This window comes from Corvus brachyrhynchos, unplaced genomic scaffold (genome assembly GCF_000691975.1).
Source record: "Corvus brachyrhynchos isolate BGI_N302 unplaced genomic scaffold, ASM69197v1 scaffold395, whole genome shotgun sequence".
In the NCBI taxonomy this organism is placed as follows: domain Eukaryota; kingdom Metazoa; phylum Chordata; class Aves; order Passeriformes; family Corvidae; genus Corvus; species Corvus brachyrhynchos.
The window spans coordinates 859692-876043 of NW_008238340.1; the positions used below are offsets into that span (position 1 = coordinate 859692).

A 16352-nucleotide genomic window follows, 5' to 3' on the forward strand; every position below is an offset into this window, starting at 1 on the left:
TGCTCAATCAGATGCATTAGCACAAGATCTTTCAATAATTCTCCTTCTAAGGAAATAAAAAGAGAACAGCTTGGGTTCACTTTGCAAGTTGGGTTCATGTGTCCTTGAGAGAAGTAGTGTGGATTTTTTTTTTGTCCCATCAGGGCGTTTCTTTCTTTGTATAGGACAGGAATAATTTGTAGCAGTGAGCAGTAACATTGACGGAGTGTTTAGTTCAAAAAGAACACATGGAGCCTCTGACTTCAGACTCACTCAGTCTTTTTCAAAAAAAGTACCTTTTCAGAAGTTAAAGCATTTTTCTTTTTAAAGAAAGGATGGTCATTCAAAAGATGGTCATACCTAAAGATATCCAGTTTTTTAATCAGGCTGTAATCTGCTTTAAGGCTCCAAACTGTGATCAGACGAGGCTAAAATCTCTTTTCCGTTATGGATTTTGTGGCAGATCGAAAGTGGTTTTGAAGGAAGAAAGATACTGATGTTACCCAGAATGAAAACTTGCCCTGCTACGTGGTTGGGAGTAATATCTCTAAAATAGCCTTTTTTGAGGAGAGAAGAGGACAGTGTTTTCTTTCTCCCATGCTTGTTTCTGTCTCTGGAGGTGCTCTGGCCCTCCCTGTGTTCCCCTTACATCAGCCAGGCCCGGGGCTCCTCGGCGGGTGCCTCCCTGGGAGCTGCTCTGGTGCCGTCAGGCTCTCAAGGGGGTGAAAAGTCTGTAATTTCATTCTTCTGAAAGCATATGCTGCATAATGCAGCTGGAGTGGGTTGTGAAACCACATGACCTCTCAGCCACAGTTGTGTCAACTCCTAAAATATTTCTCTATTGTAGTGCAGGCAAAGCACCTGCGTGAGGGTCACCTGTGTTGTGGACAGCCCCTGGTGATTGTTCAGTATGGTTTTAAAGTCTCAAACCATTGCTAATGTTTTAAGGCTTTGTTACCTTAAATGGTTCTATTACTAATGTTGCTGCTTCCCTTAGTTCTTACCAGGTTTCAGGGAGAGTGTGAACTATAGGGATACTCGCAGTAATTAACACTGGCCCAGAGACGGTGTGAGGTGAGGGTGGGTGAATTATGGTTGGCTGTTACAAATAATATTGTGCCTCGGTTTATATCAGGCTGAATGCAAACTGCAACTTCAGGCTTCTGTTTCCCACATGTAAATGAACTCTGTCATCCTAAAAGCTATACTGTTTTTTCTCTTGTCTGAAAGTGTGACTATTGCTGAAACAGTGTCAAATTGCTGCTGGGGAACAGGAAAATGTAGGGATGAAATATGCAGATTAAATTCTGTGATAGTGGAAATCCTTGCAGTTTTTCTTTTTTTGTTAATAATTTCTTAGGCATTCTCATGTAGTTCCAAATAATTAGTTGTACTTGAGAGTGCCATAAATATGCATCCTGTTTATAAAAGGTAGGCCTTGGATTGCCATCTGGATGTCATCCCAAATGGAAATCATGGTCAAATGATGCCCTGATTGTCTGGTTCTTAAGTTACACAAATTTATTAGGCTTGTACTTGAACTAAGTTTAAAAGTTTGTTCCTAAATAGAAGAGAGCTTGTGAGAAAAATGATTGTGTATGAGTTGGAAAGTAGCTTATAGAGGGATGTGCAAGTTGTACATTTGTAGCAAGGATATAATGAAATTATATTATTATCTAAGCTCTATTTCCAATAAATTTAATGAAAAACTCAGATAGGAGCTCAAGGCTTCAAAGTTTCCTAACCAATGACTGGGAAAAGATGAGGGAGGAAGGAAGAGGTCATCAAGATCATCTGGAACAAAGTCTTAAAATGGCATTTACTCTGATTTCCACAAATCACATTGATTTGCAAGAAGGTTTATGCAACTCCAGTTCAAAAGCGGCATTTGAGATGTCAAGGGACAGGATCTCTCATGGAAGCATCTGTCTGGGGAGTATCTCATACATTTGAGGTCTTCTAAGCAGTGCAAATTTTCTTTTAACCCCCATATAGGGAGGCCTTTGAATGGGAGACTTGTATTACTTTAAATTCCCATCTTCACCTCTCCAGCAGTGCCCCCTGTTCCTAGGACAGCTGCTCTGAGCTTTCCGAACAGCCGAGTGAAATTGGTATCACTCATTCCAGCCTTGCTCCTGCCTGTGGATTTAAGAATGGGAGAAAATAAGCCTTCATTTCAGGAATAAGAAAATAAATTAACTATTGAAGAAAATTTAAAAATTCAGCACTAAATTGCCTGTGTTGGCCCCTTAAACTGTGTTTCTAAGTATAAACTTTTGGAAGTACTACAAGCACCTTGCACACACTGTTACTTTATCTCTGTGGGGTTTTTGTGTTTGACTTAAAATAACAATCTGGCCTTCATGGTTGTTACAAGTTGTATTTCTAGCTGCTAACTTAGTTCTGCTTAAAGCGGATGTATGTAGTTATCTAACAGAATAAAAATTCTTGGGTCATTTGGTAACTCAGATTCTGAAGCGTTCTGTATTTTTTTCATACTTTCGTGTTTTTAACCGCACTTCCTTAGACTGCTTTTCTTAAGTTAAAAAAGTAAAATATATCTAAACCACAGTTGTGGCATTTCCCAGCAAATTTGTTAATGCTGTCTTCAATTACATAATCCACAGTGAGAAGTGAAATAAGGCACCAGGCAGCTTTCTATTATTAATCAATTTTTTTTTCAATCGATCTGGGTTGGCTTTGAAAAAAGGAGTGACCTGGAAGAAAAGCAGCTTGATATTCCACTGCTAATTTTTTTTAATTAATCCAGTGCATTTGGAAATTATTCTCCTTTTTTAGTAAATGTTGTTTTGATTTTCCTGAAAAGAAGTTAAAAGTTACTAAGTTGCTACTGTAATACCATTTTCCTTGTAGAAATATTTTATTGTATTGGGATTTTCCAAAACTTTCTTAGACAGTTTTCTTCTAACTCAGAGAATTGTTTAAATGCTTCTGTGTAGAAGATGTGGAGAAAATTTGGTTATTGCTGTTTTAGGGAAGAGCTTTGAGATAGACGAGTACTTTTGGTTTTTATTCCTTCAAATATTTTGTGATTTAGAGTTGTCTTGTTGCTTACAGAATGTAAGAGAACAAACTCAATGAGCTACTGACTGCCTTACATCTCACTAAATCTGGGTGACTTTTGCTCACATGAATAATCCTTTCCTGAATTCCTTTGTGTTCCCTCATATTAAGTCAAGGCTTTACCAGCCACTGTTGCTCTTTCTGTGGTTTCCTGACCCTGCTGTACAATCTCCCACTTCAGTGTTTGTTTTCCAGTTGGAGACTCTGGGGTTTATGGTGGATGCAAGGTAAAGTCAGTTATTGACTTTCAGTGTATTCTTATTTTATTTGCCTCCTGCTTGAACCATCTTTTTATTTAGGGATGGCTCTAAGTTCTTATTTTAAGAACCTTCTGTACTTCTAATCATTTCTGTTGCCTTTCTCTAGGTGTTTTTTTTTTATGCTTCATCTTTTCAAAACCAATCAGAATTATTTTGAATAATACATCATTAACTGTACTAAACTTTAAAATTGCAATTTACCATAATTTTGCATTGACCATTTATTTTACTTGAATTGTTTACAGGGAATGTCTTACACCGAGGGCTTATCTGCAGATGCCCCGTGTAATTTATTATGCAGTGGTGAACAAGCACATTTAACGTAACTTCAGGAGTGTGCACACAAAGTTTTGACAGCTGGTTTTTTCATGGAAGACATGCAGACTCCATTTGAGTGTGTGGCTGAGAGCTCTTTTCTTTAATTGAGATCTGCTTTGTAAGGTAACTTGTGTTCGTTGAGTCTCTGAAGATTCTCATGTCACTGCATTACAAACCTGTGAAATAGCAAAGAAATTTATTTCTATTTTATTTATTAACTGTTTTGTATATTTTTCAAATGAACAAGAAGGAAAACCATTTATAAGACCAGAGTGTATTTATTCTTTTCAATCTGTCAAACTTTCCAATTTATTTTGTCATTCCTGCCAAGAGTCTTACACAGATTGACAGGAATGACTTTGTTCTGAAGAATTCTCACCGGCCTACACTTGCTGTGTTGAGTTCCTCAAGGAAATGTTACAGCAGACTGACTTTTTGCTTGGATTTATTATCAATTATTGAAACAAGACTTGGTGGTATTTCAGTATTTCTAGCTAAGAAATTAGACAATATCTGACTATTTTCCAGAAATATTTACTTGCCTTATATACACCTTTCCTCTGGAAAATCACAAAACTTACTTGGATCATCAGTGACTGAGAGTTTTTTAGGATGAAGCTCTCTGAGCACTTAGGAGCTTACCAGCTGTTAAGAGTTAATTCTGTTACACTTTGTTATCAGAGTTCTGTGAGAGCTTTTGATTGACTATGATTAATGCTGCAGAACTTCGGAGAGGCACTGTTATTAATGTGCTGATTGACATAAAGTTATTCTAGTGAGAGTATTATAATAGCTAAAAATCCATCATCTTGATTATTATTGCTGCAAAATGCCATGGAAATGAGTAGTCAGCTATACATTATTCTAACTCATGTTGAGAGCCAGATGCCTCACTCGAGTCTCCTCAGATACAGATCTCGTTTTGTTTGGCAGTCCATCAGAAACAATTTGACTGTTGAATGGCAAAGGCCTGGTGTTTGTAAAAGTGACTCGATGCATAGAAATTTGGGGAAATTTTCTCAGGCATCACCATTATCCAGGGCTGATAACTTAATGCAAACTTCCATATGTTGCTGCCAGTAAAACTGCAGACTGTGGAGACAGTGAGCTGTGGTGTGAAGCAGCTCAGTGCAGTGATAGCTGACCTGTCTAGCAGGGGATTGGGATCAGGATGTTCAAACACCCACCTTTGCCATAGTTGGATCCTCAGCCAAGTCTTAGAGTTGTCTTGGGCTTTTCCCAAGGAGTAGGTCTTACCAAGTGGCAGTGAGTGGAGGAAAAAACGGACTTTCCTGCAAAGTGTTCCCTTTCAAGTTGCAGGTGAAGAGCAGCGAGTCTAGTGTTTCTGATCTTACAGACCCTTGTCAGGGATTGCAAAAGCAAAGTGGACTTTGTGCTGAAACTTAGCTCATAGCTCCCAAATCCTGAACTGTTTGGAGCTGGTTTTATTTTCTGGTTCCTTACCTGCAAATTAACTTGTCCAAGTTACGTTACAGTGATGTTTTATATCTATAGTCTGTTTTAGTTGATGTTTTATACTATAAACAGATGTGTGCAAAAAACTTCTAGAACTTTAACCCATTTAGATCAAATCAGACTTTCATCTTGAATGTAGCAGTTAATGGAGCAGCAAAGTACATTTGTGCTCTCTGATTTGTTTTCACTGTTTGAAAAATGGAGGAAGCTGCTGTTCCCTGTAGTGACTTTATGAGCCCATGACCTTTCTTGGTGTCACAAATCAGACAGATAGCAGTTTGCTCTTGTCTGGTTTGGGGCATACTTTAAATTTAGAACTTCCATTGTCAGTCTTGTTAACGTGAGCACCAACTGTTGCTGTTGTCCTGTAGCACAGTCCTTTTGAGAAATGGACTGATTGGGCAACTGGAGGATTACAGTTCCTTTGGAAATATAATTCAGTGTATCTCATGTTATCAGAGAAGGCTGACAAGCATTTCTCTGAGAAAGTATCAGTGGGCTGTGGCTGAAATGAATGAAGCACTTTGTTTCACCAAGGAAGTGAAGCAAATCTTCCACAATTTCCCAGCAGATAAAAATTACTTGGTGACTATATTGTACATTAAAATGATGAGTTTTTCATAATAGTATTTATCCTCATTTATCTACTTCTGTGAAGGACCTGCAGTGATATTCTGCCATTTGACCTTGGACTTGTCACTCTGAAGCTGGAAGGAGATGAGTCTTTCCAAATTTAACAGATACAGAGCACCAGAGTTTTCATGCTGCAAATATGTTTTGACAGGAGCTGGTTATTAACGATTAATGTTCCTTGTTAGGTTGGAGACCCAGTTGAGAAGATGCTGTAATATTTTTAATGGGGACTGATGGAAAAACACTGCATACTTACTGTACTAGGTAGTTGATTGTATTGAGGAAATATAATAAGGTTAAAGGAAAGAAATTAGGAAATAGATGTGAAAGAGGGGGTGAAATACTTTGTAAAACACAGAGGGGTGATTTTATTGGGAATACTTGTTGGAGAAAAATTTCTGAGAAGTGACATGTTGCAGATATGTTGAACAAAAGGATTCATTTGGGTAAAAATGAGTAACAGGACAAATTTGAGTGACTGTAAGTGAAAATGTCGAGTGTGACCTTGTAGCAGTTCTGAGGGGTTTAATTTTATCCATGGGAGCTTTAACATGGTGGTAGCACTGTCCAGATCCTGCGTCTGTGAGAGGCTTTGCTCTTGTTTCCTCAGCAGTGGGGACTCCTGTTACAGTAATCCTAGGGCTCCTGTTAGACACAAAGGCAGCCCTGTTTCCTGGGAATTGTAGCCTTTGTACAGCTGTGTTCTCCAAGCAAAGCCATCGCCCCTGTCTGGGCAAACGTTTGGATCAATGGTTCGGGTTTGGTTTTCCATGCAGTGACAGCTTTTCACTAACTTTGTGGGAGTTTTGTCTGTCGTAGAGAGGCAAAATTGCTCTGGATAGCAAGACACCACCTTGATCAGCTGTGTGTGAAGGGCTTTTGGGTCTGCAGTGGACTCAAATGTCCTTTTTTTCTATTTTTTTTTTTTTAAATGTCACTTACTGGTGTGACTGCTGCTGGGTTGGAACATACTGGGTTTGTCAAACAGCAGAATAAAATGGCAGGTAAAGACCTAAGTAGTTACTTTTAAAGGTAACTTAGCTAAAACCCCAGATATTTTTGATGTAATCCTCTCAAGTGTTCAGTGGTGCAAATAGGGCCATGACAACAAATATTTGTGTTATTTATTACAGATAAAGGCAGACTGATCTAGTAGTGATCATTTTAAACTTGCTGGTACAAGTAGTTGTGTGAGGTTTTTCATTTGCATTATCTTGTAAATGCTGCTGTCAAAATAGTTGGTATTTCTAATTATCTGAGAGTAACTTCATTTCACAAATATTTTGGGCCAAGCTCTAGTGACTGGAAGCAACATTTTCTGGGCTTAGATAAAAGCTCTGATTGGTTAAAGCAGAGATTTAAATTTAGACATTCTCTGTATTAAATACACAATTTGGGTGCTCTATTTTTAACTGAATTTTATATAAAAACTGGCTAAATAGAGAACAGCTATTTCTAGAAAGTGTGTGTGCCAGCTGACATTTCTTTTGCTGCTGCTTTTGTCTTAATACTTAGCAAAACAAAAGCTCATGGAATAGAAGTACAGAGAAGAACGTTCATCGTGTTTTCTGTCCTGGGCTGGCTGTGGGAGCTGTGGCAGCCATGGAGCAACTTGCTAGGAATTTGTAGTGGATGGAGGAGGCTGTGTGATTGGGGAGGATCGGAGGCAGGAATATGCCAGCAGCTGGAGTGATTGAGAAAGTCTGGAGCAAGTCTGGTCACATATTTGTGTCCCCTTTCTACTGTTTTAGAAATATTGGCATAAGGGCAGCAATAACATTTTCAAATCTTGCTAAGACAAAAGCTCTACATTTAATTATTTATACTTAATTGTTCCAACACAGCTCTTGTGTGGGTTAAAATTGCATGGAATTAAACCCTTGTTTGCCATGCCTTGTAATTGTTGGGTGACATTCTGTACTACTTAAGTCATTATGGGTGAATAAGTCTTGGAGGCTATAAACTTAAGACTTCCTGGGATATGCACTCAGGTTATTCAGAAGGCAGAATGTGTTGGGGATTAGAATGAGATGCTGCAAGGGTGGATGGCATACTGTGACAGACAGGTAATATAAACTGCTTTTGTCTCTTGTCTGGTAGAGAGTTATGGTACATAATTTAATTTACAAAACATAACTTATATGCAGAAGACTGGAGATAGCTCATAGTTCAGCTTGTAGGGATTGGTGTAATACCACACATTTAACACAGGCTTCCCACTCAGAATTTTTCATCATTTTTTAAAAATCTGTTTATCTGAATTTTGCGAATAGTGTCAAATTTTCTAGTCTCACAAACTCTATAGAATGGCAATACATTCCCTTCTGCTTCTTGCAGATTGTTGGGTCATTTCTTTCTCTTGGCATGGCACACCTGTGGTGCCACCCTAACATTTCTTGTACTGACTGTCATAATTCCAGAAGTTTATGGTGAGACACAGTAACGTGATCTTCAGTGCTGTCATTAAAGTGGAGACTTTGCCAAACATTTGCAGAAATTGGTGTTTTAAATAGCCCAGCTCAGAATTTTCATATGCTTTCCATGGCAACAAGTTCATCTGTTATGCAAATGTCACGTTAACAGTCTCTGTCAGTGCATGGCTCTGTTTCTTTTCTGCAGAGTGTATTTAGTGCTCGGTACAAACAGTTTCATGCACATGCACAGCTTGGTGTTTGTGCCTCTGCCTTCAGGTGTCCTGAAACACCTTCCCAAGGCGAGACTTTACTGTGCCTTTTATATTGGGGTTGAAAAATGCAGTGATTGAAATGTGCTCCTTGTGAGTGAAGTGATGGTTGATGGGTAGCAATAGGCTTATGCAACAGGCAGTTCAGTATTAATAGAATTGCTGTGAAGTTTAGCTTCCTCTTTCTCCTGCTCCTACTGGGTAAGCTTGAAAGTGTCTTTTTATGGAAGAGGAGATGTAAGTTCTGCTGGAAAAAATTACAGATGAACCTTTGCTCACCGAGTTTGCCCATATTCTGTAGATAATTCACAAGATTTTTCTATTTTGTCTGTACTATATAGCTGTATGTATTCTGCCTCTCCAGCTTCAATATTATGTGATACATTAGGTCTGCACAGATTGATGGTACAGAACCACGATCTTCTGCAGCGCTGAATTATTCTTGTGATTCTCAGGAGCTGGAGGTTAAAATTCTGTTGTGATGGTTTGTGTAGACTGTGAAACAGCTCACGTCAATTTTAGTGTTTCATCTGCTTAACAACACCTGAAGTTATGCGTACACAAAGTAGCTGTATCTGATGACTTTATAATGGTGTTACAAGAAGTATACTCCACCAATTACTTACAATGATGACAGATTGAAGAAAACAGGGTAATAAAAACATTCACATTTTGCCTTTTTCTGCAGGTTTTCATACCTACTTGACAGCATTGTTGAAATAGGCCTCTTAATGATACTGTGTGTGGAGCCATTCACATTTAATTGACATCCCTTTTAATGAGGTGTTTGTTTCAAAAATTGATCTGTGGCTTGAATTCCACTCTTAGACTTGCTGAAATATGATTTAAAATGTGCTGACTTTGTTTAGTTTTTTTGGTTGGGTTTTTTTTTTTTTTTAACAGTGTTCTGTTTCAGAGAGATCGAGTACTGAAAATGGAGAATTCTGTTTGTGTTGTCATACTTAGTCTGTACCTTTGAATCAGCAAGATGGAAGCCTTCCTACCTGGGCAGGCGTTTTGTGTTAAAGAGGTTTTCATGTGTATGTGCCCACCAGTGCTGGGGATGATCTGTAGCCAAAGTGGGCAATGCTCCTAGTACAGCTTATCTATCTTACACTGACAAAGAAATAAAAATTAAAAGCTTTTTCTGGCTTGTGGGGAAAAAAAACCCAATTATCACCAAAGGTGTTCTGTGGCATGGCAGCATTGGAATTTCTGAGCTGCGGGCTCTTGGGAAGCCTCTGTTTGGCTTTGTAGCCTGTTTTGTTGCCAGTACAAGGCTGTTTTTCTCCAGAGCCCTTGGTAGGCAGCAGTTTCATGTGTTGCTTCATTTTAAGTTGGGAGCTTTAGGGTTCCAAAGCCATTCCCTCCCCAGGTAATGAGTGTGTCTGTTCAGAGGTACTTGGAGTTCCTCAGCTAAGCCTGCTGGAATCCTTTCAAAGCAGTACTTAAATGCAAGTACTTAAAAGGAACTTTGATATAATGTTGTATTAACAGTAATACTGTGGAAGAAATATTGGAAGTCAATGTTATAACATTTAAGCAATGTTTGTTTAAATTAAGGCATAATTGTTGAGGCTTTTCTTTCAAAAGGTTGTAATATTTTTATTCCTAGCCTAATACTAGGTTTTTTACTATTTTTATTCTTGCTTCCTTTTTCCCCAGTAATTTGCAGTGTGACATTTTGAACCCCAGCTATCCTAGATCACTTAAAACTTTGGACAGCAATTTAAAAAAGGTTTAATTAGCATGGTCTGTGAGCTGGTGGATGCTGTGAGTGAGACACTGAGCCAGGTTCTGGAGCTTGGTAAGGCTGCGGTGCTGGACAGGCAGCAGCAACCCTGTGCTCTCTCCTGAAATGTGGCTCTTGGCTTAGATATTCGAATAAAATATTTGCATAACTTTGTGGGTTTGAGGTCTTGTTTTTGGCAAATTTCTGTAATCCCCCTGATTATATGAATAATCCTCATATACATTTATTATTTTATATATATATCAGGCGTGTTGTGCCTACCAGCTTTCCCTAAATGCTGGGTGTTCTTGGCTGTCTCAGTGGCTCAGAGCAGCCCTTAACACACAGCTATGTTGCCCTTTATTTAGCCAGGTGGTTTTTGATTTTGCTTTGCTGTGTGAGCAGGTGCTGGTAGAGAATAATGAAAGGTTTTATAAATAATGGAAGAACTAAAAAAAACCCAAACAAAAAGCATAATGAAGACACTTAAAAGCAAACAGAGGGACATATTAAAAGAACAGCCGTAGTATTCTCATCTTAATAATGAGCATTTTGAATTAAATGTAATTTTTGGTGCCTTGTTACCTTACTGTTTAATCAATTCAACTTATTAAATATGTAAGGTCTTTAACACCCATATGCTGTGCCATTCACAGCTGGACAAGAGTCTAAGAAGTCACTGCAACATGTTTCTGCATTTTGTCGTGCTCTTCCAGCCAACACAACTTGGATTTAATTTTTTGAAGTAATTTATGCTGTTCTTTTTGATGTAGCATTCTGTGTGTGAAAAAGGCATTCATGTGTTCTGGTCTGTCTGCAGAACAAACAACTAGTCAGATTTTTACTGATGCCTGAAGGCTTAAGGAATTTATTTTGAAAAACATGACATCAACCAGCATTCTGGATACAGGAGCAGATGAATTCTGGTACACAGCAAGCTGTTTCTCAAATTAAAATTCAAGTTGTATCAGTGTGTTAGAACTCATTAATCAAAAGAACGTGGAAATGATTGTGCAGTTGTTTTCGGCTGAATTTTCCAAAAGAATGTTTTAGCTTGAATATTCACTTAATCTTTATTTCATTCTTTCCAATGCCAAAGTACTGATTTTTTTTTTTTTTCAACAGGAGAAAATAATTAAAAGTTTTTTATAGAATAGTAGCAGCTATTGCATGGGATTGATGCAGACTTTATTCTGAACCAGTTCCAAAGGGATTTAATTAGTGAGTTTATATTATTACACTGTGATTCACAGATGAAACTGTGGCATTGTCAGTGTAACGTGCCGGTTTGTCTTTCCCCTTCAGCCACAGCCTTGCCAGGTGCTGCCCTTGTCTGTGCCCTAAGAATACTTTTCAGGGGGTCTCTGAGGGAGCTTCTCCACTGTTTTCCAGCAGACTTGAGGTTTGGGCAGATTTCTGTGGTACTTTTCAGCAGAAGCACTCATGGATTCTGGTCTGGGTGTGTTACTGGGCTGTTACAGGCTACAGATCTCAAAGAAGTAACAGTAATTTCAGCTCATATCAATTATTCTTTTCCCTTATTAACCCAAGATTTTTGGAGGCAAATGTCCACATTCTGTATTTCTGTAAAAGATTGAAGCAATGTTTGAGCTTAGGTGTGAGTGTCCTTCTTGCTTTATGATCTTAACTGTGAACATGTTTTGTGCTGCAGTTAAAGGTTATTAAAGACAATGGCATCTTGTACAGTTGAGCAATATTTAATTATGGTGTTCAGCTTCAAGTGTGTGGAAAGACTGTGTTAAACATCTTCCTTCCCAGCTTCTGAGTATGCTTATCCCATCCCACCAAAAATAACTCAGTGGTTTAATAGTCCCATTAGTAGTTTGGTTAACAACAAAAGCCTGAGCACAGCTAACTGTAGGTTCTTCAGCGGTGTCTTGATTTTATCGATAAAATGAAGTATGGGCAAATAAAGATTACTTCTCTCATACGCTGTTACTCCGTTGTCATCTGAACTCCTCCAAAATTAGTGGGAGTACTAATGCTCTGGACATTGGCAGTAGCATGAGCTTTCCTGTGCCTGTTGCAGTGTTATAAAGGGATTGTGAAGGTGCAAAGGCCGAGCTGTCTTACAGCAGAAGTGGAGAGGAGAGAAAAAGGAACCCTATTGAAAGTTGCAAGACAAATTGCAAATCGGTGAATTCCTCTTTTGATCTTCATCACTACAGACAAGTTCCTACTTTCTATCTGTTCATTTCATTCATTTTCCTTTGCATCTTTCTTCTACAATTCTTCTAAAGCACATACACATATATTAAGTTCTGCCCTTCATTTATTCTTTTGTCATTGTTTCCATTTCACTTTCCCTGTGTTTCATTCCTGTATCTTTCTTGTTTAGACCAAGTGGAGGATCCAGCTGGCCGTAGCAGCCATGTAGGACCCTTCAGGAACCTGATGGTAAGTGCACGTGTGTACTTATACTCAGGCTTCCACCAGGTTCTGTGTTCAGAGGCATTTCCCCCCTCCTGCAGACTTCTGTTCCTTCCTGACCTCTGAAACAGTAAGAAAATTAAGGGACAGACCTTGGTCTACTCATTGATACCCTTTATATCAGAATAGTAGGTTTTACTTTTATTGGATATCTGCAGGAAGAAAATTATGGAAATCTTTCAGGTTTATATGGATTTTAGAAGCACTTTGAGAATTCATGGGCGAAAATCTATCAACATCTGTTAAATGTCTTCAAAAGTTCCTGAACTCCAAATATATGAAAGCTGGGAGAGGATATCATTGAAGTATCACTTGTTACTCTGTTCTTAAATTCTCTTCCTGGGCACATGCTGTTGAACATAAAATAAATGGTCAGGGCCATGAAACTGTGCATCTGGGACAGTCATTGTCATGTTTGAGTATAGTGAATTCTTTGAACCTTTTCAAAGAAAGCCTAGAAGGTGAACAAACTAAAGCTGGTAAAGGAGAACATCAGCAATGGTTTGGTGTCTCTCACTGATACGCGTCAGAAATTGATCTGACACATCTGAAATGCTGTCCGTGCCCAAGACGTTTTGTTCACTGTTCAGAGAAAGGGCAAGTCAGGTGCTGGGTGAAACCTCTCTTCAAATGCATTGATGCTTAAAGGCCAAGAACTTGAAACATCTCCAGCTGTATTTCAGAGCAGATTACATCATGAGCAAGTTGCATCTCTTTTTAGGACTGGCAGGAGAATTTGCAAATGATCTGCTTTCCATCAGTAGCATAAGGTATGTGACATAAGTACCTCGATTTTGTGTGAAAATCCTGCTATTGTAGTGATTTCTCAGATTATAATTGGATTTGAGGTACTATTAAGTTTTATATTCTCTAACTGGATGACTGAAACATTTCTGCATGCTTTAGCACTTGGGATTTGTGTTGGTGCCTTTTCATACTTTACCTCACCCTTGAAAGAGTACAGTATATTGCCAATATTGTTAGAAAAAAGAATTAACTGGGTCTTGGTTTGAAGACTTTGACAGTAACCTGTTTTTAGGATGAAATTCAGGGCTGCTGTAGAACTAGATGCAAAATTGCCCCATGACTTCATCTGCAATACATCAGACACTGCACTGTGGGGGGAAAAAGTGTCCCTGACCATGGCCAGGTTTGGCAGGTGAGAGGGGCCTGTGCACCAACCTTTTCATTCTTGTTTCCAGTCTCATTTGTAGGGTGAGATGAAGCAAGAATTTTGTTGGTTTTAGGTCAAGATACTGATACTGGTCTTCAGGTGATAAGTGGTCTGCAAAAAGGTTTAGAGCTCTTAGGGTTCTAGGAATTAGGTATCATTTGTTATGTCACTCATAAGGTGTATTGTGATGCATGTTTGATTCCTAGGAATGTGTTGAAATCTTGCATTTCCCCCTTTTCCCTAGAAATGGAACTGTTGGATTGTGTTACTGTACATTCCCAGAGCAATTTCAAGTGACTTGGGAGATACTTCTGGAAACTTCTTTGATATCTGTCCTTCATACTCAGATCTTGGTAGTGTTAGTTGTAATTATGAACATTCGAGGTGCTGATAATAAAAAAAAATTGTGTTCCAATTGGACATTCAGTAGCCTGTCAGGTAAAGAAAGATGTGCTTAAACTTCCTTATGCCTATGTGAACCCCCAAATATGTGCTAAATCTTCTGACAGTTGCAGGTGTTAAAATCAAAATTGAATATTGCATTGTTCAAACAATCCAGTATCGGTTTTTTATGGCAGGTTAGACATGGGGATCATTACAATAATTGAGGATATTCAGAGAAAATTGCTAGTTTACTTTGGGAAGGATGTGTGTGTCTTTTCCAAAGGTGACAAAAATTCAGTATGAGTGACTATTGTCAGGTTATAAGACTAAAATCTGTTAAATTGGATAAGAAATTTAAAAAGGTTTATTACATACATAAAACTGAAATACACTGGAATTTGGAGATGGCCTATGAAATCTGAGCTCCTTGAGAAGAAATAGAGATAATTGTTTAGATAGAATGTTCAAATCAAAACAAATGTTTCCTTTTAAAGCTGAGCTGTCTGAGCTGTTCTCTTGGGGGGGGGGTGTGTACTTGGAACTTTGCAGTTTGAACAGAGGAACATTTTTCTTTAAAGGCGTTTCAGTTTCTTGGCTCAGGATGTGAAAAATATTTTTGAGGTGTAAAAAGGAGGAATTTGTTGTCAGGATTGTGGCATGGAAGAGTGTGCTTCCAACTAGGAAATGAATTTAGGGCTGTGATGGACATTTCTGATCAGAGGGAAGGGGCAGTTTGTCATAAAGTAGCATTTTGTGTGTTAGAGGGGGCAAAGGAGGAATTTGGATTTCTGCTTCTGGACAGCTCTTCCCAAGAGTTGTGTGTAGAACTGTGGAGCTTCAGTGGTGTTTTCTGTATCCTGTGTGGAGAGTACAGTCTGTGCACTGAAGTGAATCGGAAAACCGTAAACTTTCATTTGTTATTACACACCCCTTTATCGTAATTTCTGTATGTTGTAGGCCTGAATCTGTAAGATTAATGGCAAAAATTAGCAGTACTTTGTAGTGCAGTGGAAAACGAAGTTTTCAGTGTATTTACATCTTGCAGTACTGGTCAGCTCTTTGCACATAATGCCCTTTTGTGTTCATCATCCTCTGCAACTAATACATGCTGCTTAATTTTGGTAACAGAAAGTGATAACGTGAAGGTTTTGTGTCAAGACACAATGAAATACCTTCATCATTTGCTGTTACCCAGTTCCATCTCATTTTGCCGTGTTGGTCAAGCGCATGCTGCTTTCAGTCTTCTCATAATGTTATTACTTCATTGCTTTTATCATAACTCTCCTCAATATTCAGAATGTTTATAAAACTAGAATAAACCTTTATGGGTTTCTACTTCATAAAGTCTTCCAATTAACATTAAGGATCAATAGTATATTAAGAGATTTCTTATTTTCCATATACTTCTGTGAGATACAGGAATTTAGTGGCCATATTAAGGCATTGGGAAACTGCATGATGTGGGCTGCTTAACCCTGGACAGGTAGTTTGTTCTTGCTTTGAAAGTGAGGAAAATATATCAGCGTCTGAGGTTTTTTTACCTGAATGCTGTCTGTTCTCCTAATCAGTCATTTGTATTCCTCAGGAAAGCAGGGTCTCTACAGGAGTGTGTTATATTCCAAAGCTGAGGGTTTAATTCTGCCACTCATATATGACAAAAGTTGTTGAGCAGGAATAATAAGTGCTCTTTTCTTCCCAGGAAAGAAGAAGACTCAGGAAGGTAAAAACAAGGGAAAGAAGGCAGCAGATACAAAACAGAAAAAGACCGATTTGGATTCTACTTCTGCAGATATGAGGGATTCTAAAGAGGGTGAGTTCTCAAGTGTCTTATTTTTTCCTTCTATCTATCTTTTTGAATCAAAGGATGCTTGTCATGTTTAGTGCATTAGCAGGTTATCTTGCTGTAGCAAAGTGAACATGTTTTATTGTTTATCCCAATTGTTTTACTAGTTAGAAACTTGGCTATTAGAAGCATGTCACTGAATGTATGACTCTGACCACAGGAAAAATGAATGTGCTGCAAAATTTAGACATAAACCCAGACTCCTTAGAACAGAAGCAAAGTCCTTATTCTAAAATAGTGTGTAGCTACATGGTCATTGTTTATTGCTAATTAACAGAGTCAGTACCAAGGGGGAAAAAATACAGTATTAATTCTTTTGACCCATAACTCTTCCA

The 16352-nt window shown here is 38.4% G+C and overlaps 1 protein-coding gene across 4 annotated transcripts in view; it reads left to right on the plus strand.

The window, feature by feature from the left end:
* PRDM2 (PR/SET domain 2) overlaps positions 1 to 16352 on the plus strand; it is a 42484-nt gene that overhangs the window by 3239 nt on the left and 22893 nt on the right. For 2 of the 4 annotated variants that reach the window (XM_008634266.2, XM_017735048.1), the window contains exons 1-2: positions 12503 to 12583; positions 15874 to 15984. In XM_008634266.2, the coding sequence (XP_008632488.1) occupies positions 15966 to 15984 (19 nt within the window). In that variant the 5' untranslated portion in view covers positions 12503 to 12583; positions 15874 to 15965. Of the gene's footprint in view, positions 1 to 12502; positions 12584 to 13368; positions 13387 to 15873; positions 15985 to 16352 lie in introns of those variants that run through there. The other 2 variants (XM_017735047.1, XM_017735049.1) reach the window with 2 other exon arrangements.